This window comes from Crinia signifera, chromosome 4 (assembly GCF_055691185.1).
Source record: "Crinia signifera chromosome 4, ASM5569118v1, whole genome shotgun sequence".
Lineage (NCBI taxonomy): Eukaryota > Metazoa > Chordata > Amphibia > Anura > Myobatrachidae > Crinia > Crinia signifera.
This window is the reverse complement of record NC_139220.1, coordinates 150644984-150665443: the sequence shown is the minus strand read 5'-3', so window position 1 is coordinate 150665443 and position 20460 is coordinate 150644984. Positions and strand designations below refer to the sequence as shown.

The 20460-nt window shown below is 39.0% G+C and overlaps 1 protein-coding gene across 14 annotated transcripts in view; it reads right to left on the bottom strand.

The window, feature by feature from the left end:
- The window catches only part of FOXP2 (forkhead box P2), a 244793-nt gene that overhangs the window by 84523 nt on the left and 139810 nt on the right, over positions 1 to 20460 (bottom strand). For 12 of the 14 annotated variants that reach the window (XM_083182764.1, XM_083182762.1, XM_083182761.1 and 9 more), the window contains 3 exons: positions 16505 to 16661; positions 11887 to 12100; positions 8084 to 8188 (listed from right to left, as the gene is read on the bottom strand). In XM_083182764.1, the coding sequence (XP_083038890.1) occupies positions 8084 to 8188; positions 11887 to 12100; positions 16505 to 16661 (476 nt within the window). The remainder of the gene's footprint in view (positions 1 to 8083; positions 8189 to 11886; positions 12101 to 16504; positions 16662 to 20460) is intronic. The other 2 variants (XM_083182768.1, XM_083182771.1) reach the window with 1 other exon arrangement.

Genomic DNA, 20460 nt, shown 5'->3' with positions numbered 1-20460 from the left:
AATTGGGGCACAGATTTTGGGGTGCTTTGTCTCCTTCATTCCTTGTGAAAATGAAAAATTTTGAGCCAGAACTGCATGTTTGTGTAAAAAAATGTAATTTTCCATTTTCACATCCCAGTTGTACCAAAATTGGTGAAACCCCTGGGGGTTTGAAATGTACACTATACCCCTAGATGAATTCCCTGAGGGGTGTACTTTGCAAAATGGGGTGACTTGTGGGGGGGTTCCACTGTATTGGTGCTTTGGGAGTCTTGCTAATGCGACATAGCACCCACCAAAATTCCACCAGAATCTGAGCTGCAAAATCCAAAAATCACTCCTTCCCTTCTAAGTCCTGCCATGCACCCAACTGGTATTTTTTGGTCACATGTGAGGCATTGCCGTACTCGGGAGAAATTGGGGCACAGATTTTGGGGTGCTTTGTCTCCTTCATTCCTTGTGAAAATGAAAAATTTTGAGCCAGAACTGCATGTTTGTGTAAAAAAATGTAATTTTCCATTTTCACATCCCAGTTGTACCAAAATTGGTGAAACCCCTGGGGGTTTGAAATGTACACTATACCCCTAGATGAATTCCCTGAGGGGTGTAGATTGCAAAATGGGGTGACTTGTGGGGGAGGTTCCTAACTTTTAGCACTTATGGTGCCTAGAAACCTACATGGTGCCTAAAAAAAAATCTCATAAAAAGGAGGCTCCAAAATCAAGTAGGTGCTCCTTCTATTATGAAGCCTGTGGTTTGGTCAACGTGCACACTAGGGCCACATATAGGATATTTTTGAAAACAAAAGAATTGGGAGAATCAATTTTTAGTCACATTTCTCTAGTAAAATCTACTGTATTCGTTAGAAAAATGTATTAAAATTGAAACTCTGCAAAAAAAAAGAAATTTTGAAATTTCACCTACACTTTGTTTTAATTCCTGTGAAACACCTAAAGGGTTAACAAACTTCCAAAATGCTGTTTTGAATACTGTGAGGGGTGCAGTTTTTGAAATGGCATCATTTATGGGGGTGTCTCACATACAAGTCCCTCAAAGTCACATCAGAACTGAACTGGTCCCTAAAAAAATCAGTGTTTGAAATTTTCATGAAAATTTGAGAATTTGCTATTCATATTGTAAGCCTCCTAGTGTCCAAAAAAATTAAAAGGAAGTTGAAATAATGATGGAAACATAAAGTAGACATATGGTCTATGTTAGTTATTAACTATTTTGAGTGGTATGATTATTTGTCTCACAAGCAGAAAATTTAACATTTTGCAAATTGCTAAATTTTCCATTTTTTCACGATATTTTGGTATTTTTCACAAAAAAACACAGACTGTATCGATGAAAATTTACCACTAACTTGAAGTACAATGTGTCACGAGAAAACAATCTCAAAATCACTGGGATAAGTAAAAGCAAAAAAAAGTTATCCCCACTTAAGTGAGACATGTCAGATTTGAAAAAAAGGGCTCTGTCATGAAGGCACAAACTGGCTCTGTCATGAAGGGGTTAAATAAAAAAAAACAAAATATAGTTTAGAACTGTTTCTCAGCAATCTTTCTATGTGTTCCCAAAAGGCACAAGGACCAATAAATCTAAATGATGTAGTGATTGCGGTGTAGATGTATATGTGCTTATACCACTTCTCCCCCATGTATGAATGCAGGGAAGTGTGATAGGTGACAAGGGTGCTATGCACTGATCACTCTGACACCTGCGGGTATTGATATCAACAGCTGCATGTGCAGTTGCTCATAAACTGCAGAAGGACCCTAGACTGTCCCTGCTTGTGACTTATACTAGTTTCTGGTTGCACAGGAGATCTCAATTATGCCATGGCCAAAACTAGGTTTATTGTCACCTGAGGCAAAGCCTTCATTTGGCAATAACCCCAACCCTGGTGACACCAACTTGCAGCACAGAGTAAAACAATAGCCAATGGAGGGGAGGCATAACCACACATTACAGTCACACACACATACACACACACACACACACACACAAACACGGTGGTCAGTGGCTCTTTTCTTGGTGTATCTGTCAGGCAGACTGGGGGTATGCGCATCACTGAAGCCAGGCCTGAGCTGGGAGGAGGTCCATTTACTGAAGGCAGAGGGGATTGTGCGGAGTGTGGCTGGAGGAGGGAGAAACTGCCTTGATTACATACACCTGCACCCAGCAAGGATGGGGGATTTATGCACTGGGGGAGACTGTGGGATGGCAGAGCAGCACATAATGGCTATCATTACAAGGACCGGGTGATTGTCTAGCGCTAATTGAAAATAAACTGTATTCCATGAACTTTTAGTATATGTACTAAAATGTTGGATAGCAACACATAATGGCTATCATAACAAGGAGCTCTGTGTACCCTCAAATCCTAGGCCAACGCTTTGTTTTCTATAGCAGGGATATCAGGATGAGGAGTGGTTTCACTCCCCCACATCGGCAGACAAGATGTAAATACATCTTGTTGGTATGGATTCCTGCTTCACCTCCGCAAAGAGGCAAAGCTGGAGACGTTAAATACATCTAGCCCTAATACATCTATTGAATAATACATCAACCACTATGGTGTTTGAAACATGTTGCATAATATGTACATGAAGCCCTACAATGTGATATAATGTAATCTTTAGATGTGTCCACATATATCTATCCTACATGCGCTACAAGTCGCATTACACATAACGTGTGAACACCAGGTGATTGTGTAGCGCTAATTGAAAATAAACTGTATTCTGTGAACTTTTAGATTATGTACTAAAATGTTGGATAGCATTTACCATGGCTTTTTTTTGTTATCTGGGGGAGTTTGCCTCACCCTGTAATATCTGTTTTAGCATTTGAGTGGCACATGTTGTATTCCACTAGGTTTTCTGCCAATGCTAAATATATTTCTTAGGAATGACAAGCAATCCAGTGTAGGGAAATGTAATCCTATTAAATTAGAGTCTGTCTGTCTTTTTGAATTTACACCTTTATATGTGAAGACACTTACTTAACCCTATTGGATGCTCCCAAAGCTTATTATCTTAAACATTATCCATTCATGTTCCTCCGCAGCAAACTACATTATCAATCAGCAGCTATAGTGTACAACCTTGTACATTTTGTAGGAACAGCATTTCCTATTAAATGATGTGTCACTAAATGAATATCAGATCTTTGTATTTTTCTATCATTTTATTACCTGTAATACAGATCTATATGTCTTATATGTCTCCATTTAAAATTGCCCTTGTAAACTCTTTAAATAACTCTCATAGCTACAGTATGTGCTGAATGTAATCTCTGGAATCAGTGGTATCCACTATGTACTGTATAAAACATCAACATTTAACATAGCACTGCTACAGCAGGATGTGAGCATCAGAGCCCTCTTCTTGATCATCATTACAATTTTTTGCAAGAAAGAAAAAAATTACACTGAATTGTTCTATGAAAACAATAGTTGTCTACTTATGTACAGTATCTTTAAGTTTATAAGGATACTATTTGTGTAAATGTCCTAGCAGATGATGACAGATTCTGCCCCAAATGCACAATGATAGCAATTCAATTCTAAAGATCATCATAAATATTGTTTACAGAATTTTTTTAACATAAACAATGGAGCATGCTATATATATATGTATTAGTGGTGGGCAAAAATAAAATTTTTGAATCGCGATTGATCACATGAACTTTTAGTGATTTACTACAATTAATCGCACTGATAGGCACATACATGCCACTTACCTAAAATCTCATTGCCAGGGGATCCATGATCGTTGCCAGGTGGGATTACATGCTGGATGCTAAGGGGGATTACATACTTGTTGCCAAGGGGGATTGCATGCTTGTTGCCAGGGGTTTCATCCTTGTTGCCAGGGGAGGTTTACTTGCTTGTTGCTGGGGGGGTACTTTCTTGTTGCCAGGGGAGGTTTACTTGCTTGTTGCCGGGGGGGGGGGTTACTTGCTTGTTGCCAGGGGGGTTTACTTGATTGTTGCCAGGGGGTTTACTTGATTGTTGCCCGGGGGTATACTTGCTCGTTGTCAGGGGGATTTATGTGCTCCATCCTAGGGGGGGTTTACTTGCTCCATGCCGGGGGGGGGGTTTACTTGCTCCATGCCAGGGGGGTTTACTTGCTCGTTGTCAGGGGTTGCATGTCCAGCACTCCCAGAATCCGCACTTCTGGGTAGCGCTGATCACTCTGCACTTCCCTGGCAGACACTAGATGTAAAGGAGCACCTCTAGCATCTGTCTCCTTCACAGCGGTGCCCATATTTGGAGGGGCACAGGTTCTCCATCCTCATATGCATCCCTGTCCATTTCCCTGTGCCTGCCAGTCCCGTCTCCCGATCCCTGTCGTCACATTCCCCCCGCCTCCCCCCCCCCCCACGTTAACTGCATTAAAAATGTAATTGCAGTTAATGTGCTGGCGCGTTAACGTGATATAAGATTTCTTTTGTTTTTCAAAGTCTAATCTGGTCTTTACATTTTTCAGGCATATGAATGGTTTTTGCCTTGTGGTAAGTCCTCCACATTAGCTCCTGTGAAGATTTCTCTTTATGGTAGACTTGGAAAATGATATAATTAAGTCCTGGAGAGTATTCTTCATGTGGATCATCCACCACTGTTGTTTTCCATGGATGTCCATGCCTTTCTGTGTTGCTGAAGTCACCAGTGTGTTATATTTCTTCTGATATTGTGGCATATTGTGGCAGACTGCTGATTTGGCCACTCCTAAGGTACCTATCTCTGGTGGATTGTTTCATTTATCCAGCCTAAGGATGGCCTGTTTCGCTTGAAATTAATGCTTGTTTTGTTATAGAATGTTGTAGATTCACAGCAATAGCTTTTAAATGTATGCTTAATTGATAAATAAATAATAAAAGATTAGCCCAGACCTTTCCCCGAAACAGCTTGTGAGTCAACTGTCCATTTTTGGCCCCTTTGAAAAATGCAGGGCTACCTATTTAATGTCTGTAATTCCTAAACCCTTTCTCCAATCTGGATCTGAATACCCTCTAATTAAAGCACTTTAAAACCATATTCATTATAGAACTGTAACTCGAATATCTTTTGGTACAAAGCTAATATTACATTTGCCTGTGTCCAAATATATGTATACACCTAACTGTATTTGTCAACTTCTGGAATTATATTCAATTGAACATGGCTGACTATAGCCCGTTACACACGGAGGAGATATATTGCTGAGCAATATATTGCTCAGCAATATATTGCTCAGTTTCTCCTTTTCATCAGCGACCAGAGATGGTCGCTCATGAAAGGGAACCTCTGCCGGCGGTGTCGCAGAGGTAATCAGCTGGTCGCAGGAGCAAGCTCCTGCGACCATCGATTAGAACGGGGCTGAAAACAGGAGCGTGCACCCGGCGATTTATCGCCGGGGCACACTCCCATTACTGGCAATATGGTCGCCAGCGACCATATTTCCAGTGATTTCAGCCCCTATCGCCCCCATGTGTACACAGCTTAAGACAATAGCATCATCAACATGAGTGAAACATACAGCTGGAAAGGAGAACATTGCAGATCAATAATTAGATAAAGGAAGCAGTTCCCCACCAACCCAGAAATGAACCATATGCAGAATGTATTGCAATGCGAGTTCAGTGGCTGTGCAGGACGCCGGATGAACTTTAAAAAAAAGACAAAACCATGTCTTTTTTTTTTTTTAAAAACCCTAAAAATTTGGCAGGCATCCTGCACAGCCACCAGACTCATTGTATTACATCCATGTGTCTCTCAGTTTGCACTTTCCTACACTTTTCAGCTCACCACTTACAATAAAGTAAGAGGGGTATTCAATACCACGGGGGAAATAGCGGCGGGTGCCTATTCAATGCTGTCTTGCCCGACAGCATTGAAGAGGCAGTTCTACAGAACGGACCTGACTTTAACAGCTGTTGGGCCCGTTTTGTTGATAATGGCCTTGCATTGTTGTAATCATAGCCGAATCTTGGCAATCCATGGCCGTTTATGCGGACACGCCCCCTTTTCGCCAATCGTAAGGTGGAACATTGAATCCAAAAACAGGCCAGGGTCACGTCTGTTGGGACAGATCGACAGTCATGACCCGGGATTGAATACCCCCCATAAGCATTTTAAATCTGCCTATGGACATTAGACAAAGTTGATTTTATGTAACCAACTTACAACCTGTGAAATGATAAAAGCACTATAAGCTATTCTGTTTTATATTAATAGTGAGTGACTGATACTACATTTATAACAATTGCCCCATAGAAGCAAGAGGAAAAATATAATTACTCTAAAGTAGCCACATAATAATTTCTGCTTGGCACCTATCACTAACAAACACTTTAACGCAAATCCTCTTATATGTAAAAATACTCATATTTTACTTAACATATAAGAAATAAACATATATTGTTTTAAAAGCTATGCTTTTACCTTAGCTGTAATTATATAATGGAAAGGTGCATGATTGTTGTCTTTAGTAGATACACATTTATTTTTTGATTATAACGAGCAGCAATTACAAAACTGGTCTTGGTTTTTATTCCCGTTAAAATAATTGAAGGGTGTTGTTGACAGAGCATGATTTAGAGTCTATGTTTATAACTAAAGAAGCTGTTAAATGTTTAATTGTGTAACTCTAACAATGTCATTCCCTTTATCAGAACAAAGATGTATGACAGATAATGAATTTCACGTGCAGGTGGGGTAGGGATTGCACCAAACTCAAGATACTGCACTTTTAGGTACTGTAGGTTCATTTGGGAATAAGTACATTCTTTTAAATAGTTCTGAGTGAATAAATATAATTTATATATATCTGGAAAATATGCTTTTCAGAGAGCTCGGTATGGCCTGTGGACAGAATAAAGGGATCAGAAAAAAAAATAATATCTAAAGATTCAATATTTATATATAAAAAGAGCAGCACTTAATTTACCCCACATCCATTATTATCCGTTTCTTGTTATGTTTTGTAGTTATGATCAGCTCTATATCCCACAGATATTCTACCATTTGTAAACACATCTTTTTGATGTTTCTGCCAACATCCTGGCAACAAAGCAGTGCCATTTCAAATAAGCTAATTAACTTAATTGTTGATGAAGCATGAAACAGTTCATTCACCCTGTTAACCGCACCATGACAACACAAGATCTTCAGCCTGTGAAGTTACTCATCTTGAAAAGAAAAACCCCTTTGGCAGTTCATTTATATATGTTTATTCTAGATACATTTTTACATTGGGAAAATACAAGTTATTGTGTGCATCAAAATTGACAACAAAAGAACAGCAGAAAAAATATGTCAGGCGAGGACATACCTAAGGCTTACCAAGGGCAGAAATCCCACAAAGCACTGCAATGTGTAGCTCAGTACCAAATCCGTTGAACTTATTTAAGAGAAAGGTTAACAGTTCTAAACTAGGACATTTTCAGTGTGTGATGAATAGAAGAGTGTGCCCTTGATTTCAGCCTTGCCAGGAATAGAGCACAGTGATAAAATACTGCAAAATGAATTACACTGGGGATTACTATCTCTGCACACATGGGTCACCCTTATTTCATTTGCGGTGGGACAATTTACTAACTAGAAAACAAACCTGTTCAAACTCAATGTAGGAACTAAGAAAAACAATATCCACTGGTGCTTGATGCCGAGGATTCCATAACTTAACTGCAAAAATGACTATACAACCAGTGTTGGATTAAAATGATTTTACTGGAGCGGCACAAAGCAAAGAATTTCTCTATTACCTCTTATCTCTGTTAATCTAATAAGATCACTGTGTTTTCTCCCAACTGTAAAGCACTATGGAATATGATGGCACTATATAACACATTTGCAATTAATAAATATGAGTGGATTAGTCATTAGCATACATAGTCATGTGGAAAGAGTTAGCCCCCTAATCATTAATTGGTGCTTGATTATTAAAAAGGATCTGCTCAGAGGGGGGGGGGGGGGTGCGGCTAATAAATATAATAATGGACTTTAATGTAAAACAATTGAGCATTGAAGGCACAACAATACAATATATGATATACTTCATTCATGTGTAGTGTTTACTTGCACTATCTTCCCATGAAAATGTGAAAGTTAACCTACTTTAAAAACTGTCCAAAATCTTCACAAATGCTTTCACAGCCTGGCCACTTACAGACACCGTGACCATAGAGGGTATGCGAGGCCCCAGTCTCCTCATGTGATGAGCTGTAGTAAAAAGAGCATAGCATCCGATTAGTCTCAAAAGCCATAATCGTTGGAGGCTGCTAGCGCCTGTCAGGTTACGATCACTGACAAACAGGTCAAAACAGGTCAATTCAGCTCAGAGCAGTCAGAAAAATGTAATCGTTCTATTGAATAGTTTAACTGCTAAGGCAGGATGATGTTCCAATTAGGGAAGAAATAGAGCCAAAGATGACTTCTAATAAAGGATGAAAAAATTATTATACAACAGTGCACGGTAATTCTGACATATGACCTCTCTATAGTATTTGGCCCACAAATTAGTAAGACCTTTGAAATATGATATTTTAGTATTTCGTTACTATGGTTAAGTAAAAAGGAGAAATAACATGCAGGTTCAATATTCTGATTAACACAAGCCCAAGTTACCTGCCTTGAAATGGTCCACCACCAGAAAACAGGGTGAAGGAAATGACTAAGCTGTTACACTGCACACACAAGCCACACACTTTGTAAGGGAGTTGACAATTCAGGAGGCAGAGAGACTGGTTTGGAAGCAGTTCAAAGCACTGGACATACTTTGAATTGAGTAGTTGTGATTGGCTACAATTACAGCTACTAAGCCACTGCATTTTACTATAAGCCTTTGGAGCACTTGTTTGTATAGGAATTTATAGATCATATATGTATACTCCACCAACAGTATTTTACATTTTACTTCGATTGCCAATAGTATAAATAATCATAAGTGGCACAGCTGGAGATCTTAGCTTGGGCTTCCCTAAACACTTTTTTAATTTTCTATTATACAATATATTAGTATATATATATATATATATATATATATATATATATATATATATATATATATATATATATATATATATATATATATATATATATATATAGATAGATAGATAGATAGATAGATAGATAGATAGATAGATAGATAGATAGGTAAATGACTAAGTGATGGTCCCCTGCATTTACAGATACCCATTACTGCCCACAAATGCCTGCCATATTTTACAGAGACCCTCTTGAGTTTCACTGCAGACACCTCCCATTATAGACAAACTTACTGTATTACACAGAAAATGCCATAGTACAGAGAATCTCCTATATTGCACAAATATCCTATAGACTGTACTGTATTGCAAAGACACCCCTCTCTTCACGTCACTGAGATTTCCACCCTCCCATATTTACCATTATCAGATATGCTTCCAGTTTAGCATCGGATCATTTATGGCTAAAAGCCTACCCACAACTCACAGTGGAGGGGATACACTAATGCTGTGTACACACGGTACAATCCAGCATGAGATTTTGGCTATCTAGTCAAAATCGCATGCAGATCGTAAGCAGATTGTATGCAGATCGCACAATGCGCGCTCCTGAGACAGCACAAATCGAAACCCAGATAGACAGGGCAGCAATGACTAAATAGGGCAAATTGAATGTAGATAGCATGAATTGTATGCAGATAGACAGCAAAGATTGTATAGAAGTCAAATCTTAAGTCAAATAGCAAGGGAATCACACCATGTGTACACACCATTAGTCTTGGAGAGAGATAAACTACTAGTCAACCAATACCTAACTTCCATGTTACAGACTCTGGATGGTTGTACTAAAGGGAAAATGAGGTCCAAACCTAGAAAACTGAGGTTTTATGGTTTATTTAAAGATAACACTTCATGCAACCATGGTCAGTAATCTGCATATCCAAATGCAGACACTGACCTCAGCACTCCTACAAAATACAGTAGGTCCTGCACACAGCAGGTTAGCGCACATGTCTGAATTAGGCCCTTAGGCAGTAACAAACAGACAAGGTTTAATTGAAAACATTACATATGAAGTAGATTGCTACATTATATTGAATTGAGCACACCCCTCACACACATTATAGGTGATATCCATTTACCCATGGCACTATTCGCCAATGGTTCCTCACCTATGTATGTATGTACATAATGTGCACTTTTACATTTGATTTCAACTTTCTCCATCTGTATGAACTGCTTCCTATACTGTATCCATGTAAAGAAACTCATACTTGAAATATAAAGAAAAATATTTATATGTTTGTAAAAGTCAGTGTAAAGCTGTGTACACAAGGTGCAATATATCGCTCAGTGCCCTGTTTTCATCAGTGACCAGAGATGGTCGCTGATTTAAAGGAGACTCTGCCAGGGGAGCCGCAGGGGGAAATAGCTGGTCACAGGAACATTAGGGGACTGAACAATGTTTTATTATGATTTATCACCCACAGCACATACAAATCACTGGCAATATGGTCGTTCAGCAACCATATTGCCAGTGATATGTGCGTAGAATCGCCCCCCGTGTACACAACTTATGAGGTACTGTATAAGTATGATGAAGAAGAAAAGCCCCAAGGACCACTCATGCTGTATATAAAACAAACCCACATAGGGTAGTTTACACATCACAAAAGCGAAGAACTTTAATAATTCTTTATAGTGGGTGCATATACCCACTGGGCGATTTTGCCCAGCGTGTATGCTGACCGATGATGGAGAAAATTGCTGGGCTGAAATTTTTTCGGCCATTTTTGCGATTTTCCCGGGGGTGGACGACTTTCCATAGCAGGACGCTATGGAAAGCCGTCCACCCCTTTGCTCACCTGCTGGTAATACCAACAGGTGAGCAGTCCTGCCAAGGATTATTTTGGAGCGTGCTTCAGCGCTCATTGCTCATCGCTGCCCTGTACATACTGGGCGGCTTTGAGTGGAAAGCAGCTCAAAAGACAAAAACGAGCTGCTTTCAGCTCAAAGTCGCCCAGTCACATTCTTCTATGCATAGCTCACATTTTTGTAAATTAACTCGAAAATGTGCTTTGGTGTAAACTTTGCAGCTTAACTCACTGTCACCTTTATTCATTTAAATGTTTTTTTTTTATGGCATAGATCATTTATGCATTATACTAATCATAATAGTGAGTGGAGAAGGGCAATACAATCATCACATGTGTCAGTTTAGCGTGTTTGAAGGCTTTTATTGCAAAGATTGAATTGCATCTTGAAATACTGTATGCTATTCTATAAAAGACCCAGTGGGATATTGACTAAGATGGGAGTTCTTTTTCACATGGGATGTTGCTATGGGCAACCAATCAGAATCTACTTCTCATTCATTTAGCACCTTCTAGAAGATTATAGATAGCATCTGATTGGTTGCCCATTTCAATATCACATGTGAAAAAGAACTTCCATTATAGCAAATTGTACAATGTCCATTCTTTTATTGGGAGGCAAAAGCAGTGCACTCTGGCACAAACAGGGATCATACCTATAAATGTGATTCTCCACCACTTTAAAGGAGCGATTCTTGCATGCTTGGCAAAAATATTGGCACACAAGTAGTAGTAGTAACATCACAAATTGCTTTGAGTTTTGTAACTTTCGCAATTCATAAATGCCCCTTCCGATCCCCCACAGAAACATCTTTACCCTACAATTGAACATAAAATAAGGTAGCACTACTCTGCACCAAAACACATATATAAAAAGGAAATGCTTGAGCTTCTTATTAATTTAACAACAAGTGAAATAAATAATTAACTTAAACTTCACTTGATAGCTTGTAAAAAGAAAACAATTACAGTATATTCTTGCAGGAAAAAATAAATAAACATCCATTATACATTAGCATATAGTTATTGTATAGCAGGCATCCAATCTAGTAAGAATTACCTGTCTCGTCTTGCATTTAGCACTGAAGACTGTCCATTCACTAAGGAATGATGAGTTATTGGTGGTGATGCTTTGGAAGTGGTGGAGGAGGTAGTAGAGGAGGAATTGTTAGTAGTGAGGTCTAGCCCTCCGTGTTTAATACCATTGTCTTCCATATTGTGAACTCCAGTCACCTCTTTCCACAATTGCTGGATCTCAGCAGGGCTTAAACCAGCTACAAAATGAAACAACCTCTTTAGAATCATAGGCTAGTTTCTTCTTATAACATAATGCATATAGTATGATTGGGCTTTATAAGATGTTAAAAAATAATACTGGCGTTCCAAATATTAGGCATAGCACAAAATAGGGAAAAAAGTTAATATGCTCCCCTGATTCCACTAGCATGTATAAATATACATCAAATTAAAATAGTATTGTAGCGGCAAGCCACATATATTAAAAATAATATTATGTTGCTGTAAAAATGGCATAAATAAAAAATGGTCATGATGATATATATATATATATATATATATATATATATGCAAAAGAATGGAGAAGCGCACAATGAGCAAGGTAAAACACAGTTCCTTTACTGATAATATATGCTCACATACATGTGGGTTAGGATATAACAGCTTGCCAAGCTTGTGGTGTGATGTAGGAACGGACCAGTTCACAGGACATGGGCGCAGGGGATACTCGGTCTCAGACAGCCTCTCACGCTGAAATATGCCGGTCTCCACGCTCCGTCTCGATCTCCGTCTCCAAACAAACACACAGAATGACGTTCTAGCGTCCACCGTATAGGCCACGCCCAACGCGTTTCAACCGAAGTCTTCGTCAGGGGGTGTATCAGGTCCTGAGTCTAGCAGTCTTATAAAGCCGGCTAATTGCACATCACAGCTGATTCACTTAATCACAATACAAGGCATGTGTGTCGCATCCAACTGGTATGTAAGCCACAGATACATTCATACAATGTTAAAATCACATCTCATATGCAACACAGCTTACTATACAAAAACCAACTCACTATAACAAAATTTAATACATATATAATACAATATATTAGAAGAATACAAAAAAATATATATAAATATAAGAAAAATACATATGAAATTCTCAATAATGTTCTAGTATCATAAAAAAACATTGGTACTTATGTAGTAACTGGGCTGCCGATTTTGAAATCGGGTCCATCGCATCGCATCGCACCCGACCAAATCGCATGCGATGCGATGCGATGCGATGCAATGGACCCGATTTTTCCATAGGATTCAATGTTAAAATGGACTGAGTCCATTTTAACATGGAATTCAATGGGAAAAAGGGGTCCTTTTCATACCCCTACTATCCAAGTGGGCATGGAGTTGGATATAAACCTGTGGCGAGCGTAGCGAGCCACCGAGCCCGAAGCGTGGCGAGCGTAGCGAGCCCCGCGAGGGGACACAGAATACCGTCCCCTCGCGGGGCTCGCTTCGCTCGCCACGCTTCGGGCTCGGTGGCTCGCTACGCTCGCCACAGGTTTATATCCAACTCCATGCCCACTTGGATAGTAGGGGTATGAAAAGGACCCCTTTTTCCCATTGAATTCCATGTTAAAATGGACTCAGTCCATTTTAACATTGAATCCTATGGAAAAATCGGGTCATCGCATCGCATCGCATCGCATCGTATGCGATGCGATATCGCATCGCATCGCATCTGATTGTATGCCTTAACTTAAGGCATACAATCAAAAAATCGGCAGCCCAGATACTACATAAGTACCAAAACATTTAAATATAAAAAATACATATATAAAATGTACTTTAAAAAAATATATATATGTTCGTTAGTTTAGCAATTGTAATGCGTCAAACATCGTATCAGGAGAAAATATCTGATACGATGTTTGACGCATTACAATTGCTAAACTAACGAACATATATATATATATTTTTAAAGTACATTTTATATATGTATTTTTTATATTTAAATGTTTTTATGATACTAGAACATTATTGAGAATTTCATACAGTATGTATTTTTCTTATATTTATATATATTTTTTTGTATTCTTCTAATATATTGTATTATATATGTATTAAATTTTGTTATAGTGATTTGGTTTTTGTATAGTAAGCTGTGTTGCATATGAGATGTGATTTTAACATTGTATGAATGTATCTGTGGCTTACATACCAGTTGGATGCGACACACATGCCTTGTATTGTGATTAAGTGAATCAGCTGTGATGTGCAATTAGCTGGCTTTATAAGACTGCTAGACTCAGGACCTGACACACCCCCTGACGAAGACTTCGGTTGAAACGCGTTGGGCGTGGCCTATACGGTGGACGCTAGAACGTCATTCTGTGTGTTTGTTTGGAGACGGAGATCGAGACGGAGCGTGGAGACCGGCATATTTCAGCGTGAGAGGCTGTCTGAGACCGAGTATCCCCTGCGCCCATATCCTGTGAACTGGTCCATTCCTACATCACACCACAAGCTTGGCAAGCTGTTATATCCTAACCCACATGTATGTGAGCATATATTATCAGTAAAGGAACTGTGTTTTACCTTGCTCATTGTGCGCTTCTCCATTCTTTTGCATAAAAACGAAAATCAGTCCAAAGAAAAATCACCATTGCAACACTTCTGCACGTGCACACACTCCCACAGGCTCTTTTGCCTTGATAAAGACCACGGCTGTGGTTGAAGCGCGTTGTCCAGTTTTGCGACAGTGTCATCCGCACCTACTACAGATCGGGAGACTCTTTTTCAGGATCAGCTGCAGCCGTCCAGGACTTGTGAATCAATCTATTACGGTTCGATCCTATTAGATGCATACGATTCGCAAATGCGAATCACTATGTCACCGGGCGCACTATTACAGCGGACTGAATTTGCTTAAAAGTGTCTGCACCTCCATCGTTTGAGACCGGCACTCTCAGTGATTCTCCTAAAAGACCCTTTGAGTGCCTGCCGGAATTGTCTATATATATATATATATATATATATATATATATATATATATATATGTGTAGCGATGGGGACCGGCACTTGGACTGATAGGAAGCAATAACTGTATATATATTTGTTATCATCATGATAATTTTTATATTTTATATACAGTCTTTTGATCACAGCGGCATAATAATATCTTAATAATAAGATTGTTTGAAATATATGCAGCTTGCTTGGACAATACTATTTTAATCAGATGTATATTTATACATGCTAGGCGAATCAGTGGAGCACATTTCCTCTTTTCCTTTGTCTTTTTAGTTTAAAACCCACAGGAGTTTAATGAAGAAAAGCTGCTGAACTGACCTGATTTATTATTATTTTAGAATATACATATATCTTTATAGACCGGGACCGGGTTATTTGCACCTTGTCAGTTTTTATTTTAGTATTGTTATATTTAAGAATGTTATTTCGGGGGGGGGGGGGGGGGGGGGGGGGGGGTTTCTTTATTTATGAACCAATAACATGTAAATCACGAAAGCCAATTACAAAGCAAATATTGTAAGGTGATTGTCCAAAGATGGACTGGGTCACAAAATAAACGGGATACGGTCACTAGGTCTACAAGCATTAGGTTGACACCACTAGGTCGACATGCATGACAGTCGACATGACTGAAGGTCGACATGCAGGAAGGTCAACATGAATGAAGGTTGACATTGGTTAGGTCGACATAGTCATTAGCGAGCCATGCGAGGGGACGCGGTGCTACGTTTCAGTGTCCATGTTGACGGTGTCGACATTCTGAACAAAAAGGTGAAAAACCCCATGTCGACCTTCCCCATATCGACCTAATGCATGTTGACCTAATGACCCTGTCGACCTTCATGCATGTTAACCTAGTGGTGTCGACCTAATGCTTGTCGACCTAGTTGCTGTCTACCCAATGATCCATACCTTTATTAGGAACAATTATAATAGGAAGTGTTTGCAGAAAATACAGTACCCTTGAAAGGACACTCATTTTGATCACACCAATCCTTCCCACCCAGGAGAAAGTGTTCATGTTCCAAATCTTAAGTGCTGCCCGCAATGAAAGAACAGAGTAGGGGAATTGGATTTTTTACATTTCGGAGAAGTTCCTAATCAGAAGTCCCCTGAGGTACAGTATTTGACTTGAATAGGATGCCATAAACAGTAAAAAGGAGGAGTGAAATATACCTTCAATTCTCACCTGTCACAATTAGATTTAAGAACCACTGATTTGGAGTAGTTCATTTTAAACTAATAGAGCTCTCCAACCGGCTGGAATTCTGGACCCAAGTAAGTAAAATAATAATTGGTATAGGATCCACTAGTGCTACCTTAATTATTCTTAGCAATACCTGTCGATTACTGGACTGAATAAGGGAGGATTCCCTGACCTCCCAAAAATTCTGATTCTCCCTCTGGTAGAGTAAGAACCTATATTTATATTATTACCACTACCACTATTATAACCACTACAATATTTTTTTTACAGATACTATATACAGTATTCTATACAAAGTTCTTAGATGTAGCCATAAAACAAGTAATGTAAATATCAATAATATGTATGTAACATTTTTAACATTTCGATAATAAAATTTGTATTCAGATTCAATTGTAAACAATAGGTGAATAGCAGAAGTTGATCTTACCTTGTGGTAGGGACTGAACCGGAAGAGCGGACTGGCTTGGCGGGATGGAAATTAATCCCTGCCGTTGAAGATTGAGTATATGTTGTTGCTGCTGCAGTTGCTGCATTTGAAGGAGCTGCTGCTGGAAGACAAGCTGTTGGGCTGCTAACTGTTGCTGCTAACAAATAAGAGAGAACTTAGTATTAACAGAGAACAGTGTAAAAAATATGGTATATAAATGCCTCAATTTAAATTGATAAACACACAACTTCAAAATCAAATAAGACAAGTATAACTAGATCTGTGGCTTTCTGAACTAAATAATACATATTAGATATTAATCATTTTGTCTTACTTCCCAACATTTAGGAAGGGGCATTTGGAACATTGTAAGAGTCCTTCTGTATCATATTGGGGGTGTGGATGCACGATGTGCCCCTTTTTGGCATGTTTTGGATGCTGCACTATGCAGAGCACCAATGAGAGAGAGAGAGAGAGAGAGAGAGAGAGAGTTTAATCCCAACATTCCCCTAGGACACTGCTGCCTGTGGGTGGGATGTCAGCATATAGCAAGACAGAACTATTCTGTATAAATTGGCATAGTTGGGAGGTATGATTTTGTAGACAGTTACCATGTTTGAAGGGTGAGGTGTGTGTCTCGTAAGTAGTGCAGATTCTGGAGTCTGTCACACTTTTGAAATCTCCAGTTTGTATTAACTAATACAAGTTTATAGCTTTTCTGTGTATAACCATACAATTATCACACTGCAAGGGTGTGCCCCTTAAATGCCTGACAAAGTTAACCCTACCCATTTTTTTCCCATGAAATCAAGGATAGGAAAATTCCAGGGGTTGAATCATGCTACAAAACAGTGGAGAAAAGGAATGGGGTATGGTGTGGGGTACGCAATTCACAGTATATCTGGTCTTCCCTGGAGAAATCGGCAGAATCCAGTGCATGAAAAAACAAACCAAGGCCTTTATTCAGATCTGATCGCAGTACAAATTTGTTCTCAAAATGGGCAAAACCATGTGCACTGCAGGTGGGGCAGATGTAACATGTATAGAGAGAATTAGATTTGGGGGAGTTATTTTGTTTCTGTGCAGGGTAAATACTGGCTGCATTATTTTTACACTGCAAATTAGATTTCAGTTTCAACACACCCCACCCAAATCTAACTCTCTCTGCACATGTTACATCTGCCCCACCTGCAGTGCACATGGTTTTGCCCATTTTGAGAACAAATTTGTACTGCGATCAGATCTGAATAAGGGCCCAAGTGTATACACCTTCACATCAACAGTATAGGCACCTAGGGTACTAAAAGTCATCATATAAACGAGTATTTGTGCGAATTGCTGGGCTGCGTGAGTGACACTTACATGAACACACCATTACTGAACTTTGACTAAGTGAGATTTCCTTTTGCTCATATGGTTTAACATATGCAAAAATGGCACATTAGGTAAAAATACATTATGCCCCAACTGAGTTAGAACCTAAGGTGCCCATACACAGAGCGATGAACTCCGTGCTTTTAGTACTAGATTGCATGGCATCTAGTACAAAAAGCATACAATGTGCTACAGCAGCGTGCTTTTTGTACTAGATACCATGCAATCTAGTACTACAAGCACAGACTTTATGTGCTGTGTGATGTGATGTGCACGGGAGCGCGCATCTCATCGCACTGCCCTGTCACACCGTGTATGGGAACCTTTACTCAGTATCAGCCAGTGAAGTTAATAGAAATAGTGATTTTATATAATGTGTCTCGGCAAGCTTCATTGTAGCTAACATATACTACAATACATTTATAGCACAAGAGAAGTGTGGGTTGGGAGAAGGAAACTGGAAGCTGGACACCAGGCGGTAACAGTACTGCCCCTTTGCCCCTGCCCCCTAGGTGACAACACATCCCCAGTTACAGCTTAGGAAGAATATATTATCCATGCATGGCAAATTTAACCATGATGGGGAAATGATCATACTGTTATATACAGATGGTGAGCTAAGGAACAAAGTTAACAGGGGCTCCAACTGTACTGTGCAATTATTCATTTACATATGCATATCATACATGAAGTGAACATACTGTATATTTCAATGGATATAACAACTATGCAGTGGATGGATTCCATAGCAATGGATTCCATACCAATATAGTATTCAAATTATACCGTGTAAGAAAAACTGAAATAATAAACTCATCTCTGTTACCTACCTGCTGGTCAAAATGGTATTGCAGCATTTTATTTTTAAGTATGTTTTTAGAACAGTCACGGAACTTATAATTCTCCCTATACACACACCTATCTGTCAGTTTTATAAATGTCCCTGATAAATCATAGTTATTTCTTTATTTTAAAGTGTCCTGATAAATGACATATTCTAAAATACAAAAAAATCTCCACATAAAGCAATAATCTGCATTTCAGTTCAAAAAGGGGTGATTTATAATCTTCAGTGATATAATAAATACATTGACATAAGCTAAAAGTAGCATACTAGGGTAACTGTTTCTAACAGGCAGATGTGTCTTTCAAAGTATGCATGTGTAATCCACAGCTGCCCATGACTGCAGTCTCCAGTGATCTATTAGTAAATTGGGATGTAGCTTTTATTCCAATAGCCTGTTAGCTCTTTCTTTTCTCCTGTTTGGAATACATTAAACCAGCCCGGCATTGAAGAGAGAGAATTGCCCTATTATTAGAAAAAGTATAACTTCCAATTTTGTGAGGCATTACAAGACAAACCAGAGTTCCCTGGACTCCAGAGACTATAGGATGGCAGTCACACTTCAGAAAGAGACAAGCTGCTGTAGAAGACCTTTCCTTTTTAGTTTGGGGAAAAGAGAAACTTCTGATGCACTCACTGGAAAACAGACTGCATAATGGAGCAAGTCATGTGGATTGCCCAAAGCCTCAGGAGAAATAAGGGAACAATTTCTATGCTGTAGTTGATGCCTGTCTAAAATTCTATTCACAAATCCAAACAGAAACAAAACCTCAGGAGGTCAGAACTGTTTCCTGTAGGTTTGCATAATGGGCAGCTTAAAGACAATGTCTACAATACCTGCTGATCAATTTAACTACTTCAACATGTTATATTAGCATTATGTTTACATTTGATGCATTCCACCGACAAGTACAGGGTAGGCCTGAGAAGCTAGCTTGTCAGCTTGATTTATGAGCACATCAAACTAACTTTCTATTCGCCAGTCCAAATCTCCAGTAGCAGTTCATTAATCAGGGGCCATGACTTTCAAATTTATACTCAACCGTTTTTTTAAACAATAAGCCAACTTTGCATGCTTCTTGAACTGTATCATAAAGGAGAAAAAAAATCATTATATTTCAGCAATTTTATAGCTGGGTAACATGCTGATTGTTTTATTCTATTAAATGGTAATCTTAATAACATATACAGCTGAATAAATTAGTATTATAAGATCTGATTGCGTTCATCTTGTTATAGAAATGTCATTACTGTTTAAAGTTATACTTTGGCTACTGATATTAGGTTTATAAAAAAAAAACATCATTTAGTTGATATTTACTTAATCAGTTTTACTGTTCAATGTATAATGCCACATTTACTATATTTTATATATTGATACATTAAAGAGGACTGTACAGTGAATGTTTAAGCCTTAACAATTGGTATTAGCCAGCGCAAAGCCTGCAATCCGAATTCATCTAGAGCATGCACTCATATTTGCTATGGCTGTCAGAAGTAAATGATCATACTTTGGGCAGCGTGAGCTGTGCAATTGCACAGGCCGTCTGTAACCACCCGCCAACTTAGCTGGGGTCCTGGGGGGAACAATAACAGCCATGTGTCCCGGCATCATGGTACTGCATGAGGTAGCAACTCTACAACGTCCCTGCTGCCAGGATGCAGTGGCTGAGGAGGATTCTGAGGGATGGAGTCCTGTCAGTGATGTGCCTCAGTGTGTCTCAGGGGTCAGGACCAC